The sequence below is a fragment of the Microtus ochrogaster genome, unplaced genomic scaffold (genome assembly GCF_000317375.1).
Source record: "Microtus ochrogaster isolate Prairie Vole_2 unplaced genomic scaffold, MicOch1.0 UNK91, whole genome shotgun sequence".
NCBI lineage: Eukaryota > Metazoa > Chordata > Mammalia > Rodentia > Cricetidae > Microtus > Microtus ochrogaster.
In genome coordinates this window covers 357,126-363,312 of record NW_004949189.1, presented here as the reverse complement: position 1 = coordinate 363,312, position 6,187 = coordinate 357,126, and the positions used below count along the sequence as shown (strand labels likewise).

At 46.8% G+C, this 6,187-nt stretch overlaps 1 protein-coding gene across 1 annotated transcript in view; it reads left to right on the top strand.

The window, feature by feature from the left end:
- Window positions 1-6,187, top strand: part of Rpgrip1 (RPGR interacting protein 1) — a 59,581-nt gene that overhangs the window by 21,558 nt on the left and 31,836 nt on the right. The window contains exons 8-10 of the mRNA XM_026777934.1: window positions 830-976; window positions 2,827-2,900; window positions 5,443-5,585. Of these exons, the coding sequence (XP_026633735.1) occupies window positions 830-976; window positions 2,827-2,900; window positions 5,443-5,585 (364 nt within the window). The remainder of the gene's footprint in view (window positions 1-829; window positions 977-2,826; window positions 2,901-5,442; window positions 5,586-6,187) is intronic.

The following is a 6,187-nucleotide window of genomic DNA, read 5'->3' as shown; positions in this document are numbered from 1 at the left end:
AAAAAAAAAAAAAAAAGAAATCATTCAAATACCTTAGAAAATCAAGGCAGCTTTTGAAAATGGCACCTAACTTAGAGCCAGGGATTAATTTGGGTCTTGGAGAAATTCCAGCTCCAGTGGTGACTCATAGCATCTCAGTCCTGCCTAAGAGGAAAACTGCTCACAGAGACGAGCTAAAGAGAAAAGCACGGTCTCTTTACGGTGACCAGGCATTGTGTTGCTCGTTGTCCTCAAAGTCTGTCTTAGTCAGTGTGCTGGGAAGAGACACCATGACCACCTTCTCTTTAGAAAGAGAAGGCATTGTTTGGGGTTTGCTCACCGTTTCAGAGGTTGAGCCCGTTGTCGCTGTGGTGGTAGCTGTCACTGTGGTGGTAGTTGTCACTGTGGTGGTAGTTGTCACTGTGGTGGTAGCTGTCACTGTGGTGGTAGCTGTCGCTGTGGTGGGAACAGTAGCCGCACACAGCCACATACAGTGTTGGAGAGGTTCTGCATCCAGATCCTTAGGCAACAGGAAGAGAGAGAGAGCCTCTGGGCTTGGCTGGGCTTCTGAAACCCCAAAGCCTACCTCCTGGTGACACACTCCCTCTCACAAGGTCACACCCACTCCAATAAGGCTGGACCTCCTAATTCCAATCAAGTACTCACTCCTAGATGACCAAGCATACAAATATATAAACCTATGGGAACCTTTTTTATTCAAACCACCACATGGTCGTTCTTGGTGGCCTCTGCCTAAGAATGTTGGAGTTGCTGCTGTCTGGAGACCATTTCTGCAGAGTCACGGTCTCAGCCTATAATCGGTCCTAGAGGAATTTCCCATTGTCTGCAGAATCAGGGAATACTGAATGCAACCCATGACGCCTTCCTCAGCCAAGTGAGTGAGCTCAAGGCAGCGCTAACGGAGGAGAGCAAGAAGGTCGTGAGCTTGAAGACACAACTGGAAGATGTGTCTGTCTTGCAGATAACTCTGAAAGAGGTAAATAACAGCGGTGCCATATTCCAGGGGTGGAAGCAACTCTTTTATGAGTACTTGCCTAGCACAGATAAAGCCCTGGATTTGATCCCCAGCATGGTATGAAGGCAGGTGTGGTGCTGGGCATGGTGTCACATGCCTCTAGTTCCAGCACTGCAGAGGCAGAGGCAGGGGGATCCCTGAATTCACTCTGTCCCGCTGAAAAAACCCCACCTCAAAGCAAAGCACGTGGTGCTGATGCACAGCTGTGGTCTCAGCAATCTAAAAAAAAGAAACAAGAAGGTGAGATATTTAAGGTCTTTTGTGAGCTTGAGGCCAGCTTGGGCTACATGATAAACAAACAAACAAAAAAGAGCTTCTTAGCAACTATGCCTTTCCATGAAAAACATTTCTTTTCCCTCTATTCTCGCTTTGCTTGCCTGAGTGTCTGTGCACCACATGAGTGTCTGCTGACGTCAGAAGAAGACATTAGATCTCCTGAAAATTGGAGTTACAGATGTTTGTGAGCCATCCTGTGGGTCCTGGGAATCAAACAGGTCCTCTAGAACAGCAAGTGTTCTTAGTTCTAACTGTCTCTCCAGCCTTGCTACTTAATTTTTTTTTTTTTTTTTGTTTTTCGAGACAGGGTTTCTCTGTGGTTTTTGGAGCCTGTTCTGGAACTAGCTCTGTAGTACTTAATTTTTTTATATGAGAACAATGAGCCTCAAAAGTGGTTAAACCAGCCGGGCGGTGGTGGCGTATGCCTTTAATCCCAGCACTCGGGAGGCAGAGGCAGGCGGATCTCTGTGAGTTCGAGACCAGCCTGGTCTACAGAGCTAGTTCCAGGACAGGCTCCAAAACCACAGAGAAACCCTGTCTCAAAAAACCAAAAAAAAAAAAAAGTGGTTAAACCACACAGTTTAGATGATTGCAATATTTGAGAATCTATACTTCTCTATTTTCTAGACTCATTTGTCTTTTCTCTTTTTCTTTTATTTTTTTGAGACAGGGTCTCACTGGGTAGCTCTGGCTAGTCTGGAATTCACTATATAGGCCAACTGGCCTCGAACTCACAGAGATCTTCCTGCCCCTGCCTCCTGAGTGCCAGGGTTAATTGTGTGTACCACCAGGATTGGCTGCTTCTTTTTTTCGTTATGTTTGTTTGGTGTGTGTCTGTATATGCAGGTACATAGACCACAACTCAAGGGTGGAGGTCAGAGGGCAACTTTGGAGTCAGTTTTCTCTTTCTGTCATGAGGGTCCTGAGGATCAGACTCAAGTCAGACTCAAGGCTTGGTGGCAATCACCTTTATGTTCTGAGCCATCTCCCTGACCACTTTCATATTTCATGATGCTTTGCCATTTCTCTGATGGTTGTAAGGAAAACGTACATCAAAGAGTTTACTAACTCCAATAAAAGTTCTCAGCCTACTTTTTTTTTGTTGTTGTTTTTTTGTTTTTGTTTTTCAAGTCAGGATTTCTCTGTAGCTTTGTAGTCTGTCTTAGAACTCTCTCTGTAGACCAGGCTGGCCTCGGACTCAGAGATCCGCCTGCCTATGCCTCCTGAGTGCTGGGATTAAAGGCTTGTGCCACCACAGCCTGGCACTCAGCCTTCTTTCAATTAGCTCCAATCTTTTGTTTGTTTTTGTTTTTTGAGAGAGGGTTCTACCATGTGGCCCTGGAGGTCCTGGCACTTGCTCACTCTGTAGACTAGACTGGCAGCAAACTCAGAGACTTGACTGCCTCTGCCCTGGGTTTTAAGGTGTGCTCCACTGACAGCCAGTCTTTCAAATGACAACTTGTCGAGCCTGTGTAGAGAAGCCTGTGCCGTGACATGCAGGACGAGCGTGCTCACTAGGGTTCTGTCGTTCTTAGTTTCGGGTCAGAGTTGAAGATTTGGAAAATGAACGGAAATTGCTGAGTGACAGTTATGACGGACTCGTGGAAAAGTAAGTACAAAGTCTGCTCCCAGAGCGCTGTTTCCATGAGAGAATTATGGAGCCTTACAAATTTTAAACAGATAACAGGCATGGTGGCACATGCCTTTAATCCCAGCATTCCAGAGGCAAAGGCAGACGGAGATGGAGGCCAGAGTGATTTCCAGGACAGCCAGGGCTATATGGAGAGAAAGCCTGTCTCAAAGAGCAAAACAAAACAGAACAGAACAAAAAACAAAGAGATAATAATGTTCAAAGGAAAGGCAAGCTGTAACAGGTGTGCTCACCCGTCCTAGCTTGTGCTTTAGTATGCTGAGACTGAGGGAGGTAAGTACCTTCACTTTCATTCTAGGTCTTTTATCACTTTTATTTAGTTAATTTTTACTGCTGGGTGGTGGTGACACATGCCTTTAATCCCAGCACTCAGGAGGCAAAGGCAGGTCTATCTCAGTGAGTTAGAGGCTAGCATGGTCTATAGAGCAAGTTCCAGGACATGTCCATACACACAGAAACCCTGTCGTGAAGAAAGAAACAAACAAAACCTTTTTAAAAACTTATTTTTATTTTATGCACCTGGGTGTGTTGCCGGCATATATGACTATACACCACATGTGTGCCTGGGTGTCTGCCTCTGTAGACTAGAAGAGGGTGCTAGATCTCAGGGAACTGGAGTTACAGATGGCTGTGAACCACCACGTATGTGCTGGGAACTGAACCTGGGCGCCCTGGAAAAACAAACTAGTGTTCTTAACCGCTGAGCCATCTCTCCAGCCCCTCCTTTTTCTTTTTTTTTTCTGCTTTGTTTGAGACAGCATTTCCTCTGAGTATCTGCTGTCTGCTGTCCTGGAGCTCTCTGTAGACCAGACTGGCCTCAAATTCAGAGATCCTCCTGCCTCCACTTCCCAAATGCTAGGATTAAAGGTAGACACCACTACCACAGGTCTGCGGTAAAAAACAAAATAAACACAAACAAATAAACAAAAAAAACCCATTTTTTTCTTCAAAATTTGTTTTGGACTTACTTGTTTTATCTTATGTGTATGAGTGTTTGGCCTGCATGTGTGTTTGCACCATGTGTGTGCCTAGTGCGCAGAGGTAGAAGAGGGTGCTGGATTCCCTCAAACCGGAGAGTGATGGATGTTTGTGCATCAGGGTATGAGTGCTGGGCATGGAGCCTGGGTCCCCTGGCCGAGTCCCAGAAGCCGTAGGAGGACTGGTCCTCACTGGATCAGACTGGCCTAGTCCCAGAAGCCATAGGAGGACTGGTCCTCGCTTGCCTCTCTTCATTTGTTCACAATTACGTCTTAGGAAAAGCACACACCACAGCACACATGTGGAGGGCGAGGGCAGATTTTGGAAGTCGGTTCTTTCCTTTACCCTGTGGTACCTGGGAACTGAACTCGGGTTGTCAGGCTTGACAGAGGGACCCATACACACTGCACCATCTCACTGCCCACCCAACCCAGCAGGCTAGTTTTTCTTTCTTTTTCCTTTTTTAGATAGGGCCTCCCTCCCTATGTAGACCAGGTTAGCCTCACAGAAATCTACCTGCCTTTGCTTCCTGAGGGTTGTCACTAAAGGCCAGGATCTTGGTTTTTGTTTGTTTGCTTTCGAGACAGGGCTTCTCTGTGTAGCTTTGGAGCCTGTCCTGGAACTTTCTCTGTAGAACAGGCTGGCCTTGAAGTCACAGAGAGATCTGCTTGTCTCTGACTCATGAGTGCTGGGATTAAAGGCATGGACCACCATCACCCGGTTTAATTCTTTTTTTTTTTTTTTTTTTTTTTTTTTAATTTTGGATTTTTGAAACTGCATTTCTCTGTGTAGCCCTGGCTATCCTGAAATTCACTCTGTAGACCAGGGTGTCCTTGAACTCCACCTGCCTCTGGGTGTTGTGTGCTGTGTCTGTGTGTCCTGTGTCCTCGTCCCCCCCTTCCAGTGCGCAACAATTGCCCAAACACGGTGTCTTGGCGTCTCTTGTTTTTTGGGGGTGGGGCAGGGAGTTTCTAACTTCAGTGTCATTCCATCACTAGGGCCTGGCCTTGTTTGTTTTATACTCAAGGCAAATCTAACAGCTGAATACCTCGGAATGGAGGTACAGGTGTTGAACAGCTTGTTTTTGTCCTTGAGTATAGTAAATAGTTTAAAGATACGAGTTCTCTAACGTAGCCATGGGCAAAGGCAGATGGGGGGGATAAGGTGAGAAAGGAAAGAGCTTGTTTTCTCAGTTCTAACTCAGGAGGTCTCAGCACGTCTAACACAGTGGCTGCCTAAAGAAAGCCATCCTGTTGGAGAAGTTCCTAGAGAAATGAATGTTTGGGGTGCTTGCACAGTGGAACCCTGGAGACTTAAGTAAAAGGAACACTGAGCCACCCTCAATGCCGCCCAAAAGTTCCAAAGCAGTTGGCAAATGGCAGTTACAAATAAAGCCAGGGCAGAGAAAACATGTGGAGAAAGGAACGATCAGCTCGGTCCCAGAGATGCTGAAACTGTGTAACAAAGACACGGCAGCCTTCCCCTTGGAGGGGCCCCCTGACACCGCGCCTCCGCTTCTCAGCCTGCTGGAGAACAGCCATCCGCCTCCCTGGAGCGGGGAGCTCTTCAGAGAGCAGCTGCCGCAGGAAGCCTGTCCGCTGCAAGACCAGCTGGGTCCTGGGCTGGAGGAAACAAAAGTCCTGCTCCAGGCAGCCAACGAGAAAGGTGGGTCAGGCCTGAAAGAGCTTTCTCAAGTGCAGTCTCTGTGTGTGACTTGGGAGGCGGGAACTTGGGCCTCTATGCCTCTAGTCTCCCCACATGACCCCGTATTTTGTGGTTCATCAATACTAAAATTAAAACGTGGGCAGTTAGGTCTTATTTAGCCAGGAAGACACGACACCTGCACATGACATACATGCCTTGCCCCAAGTATTTTTGATTTATTGATTTTAAACATTTACTTTATTGGTTATGCTAAAAACAGATTTCTCACCCTGTGTGGTGCATGCCTTTAATCCCAACACTTGAGAAGCAGAGGCAGGTGGATCTCTGTGAGTTCCAGGCCAGCCAGGGCTACATAGTGAGACACTGTTTCAAAATATCAAAAGGAGCCGGGCGGTGGTGGCGCATACCTTTAATCCCAGCACTCGGGAGGCAGAGGCAGGCGGATCCCTGTGAGTTCGAGGCCAGCCTGGTCTATAAGAGCTAGTTCTAGGACAAGCACCAAGGAAACCCTGTCTCGAAAAAAAAAAATCAAAAGAAAGGAGAGAGAATTTGTTTGTTTGTTTTTAATTTGGTCATTTCTGAGATAAGTGAAAAAATCACTC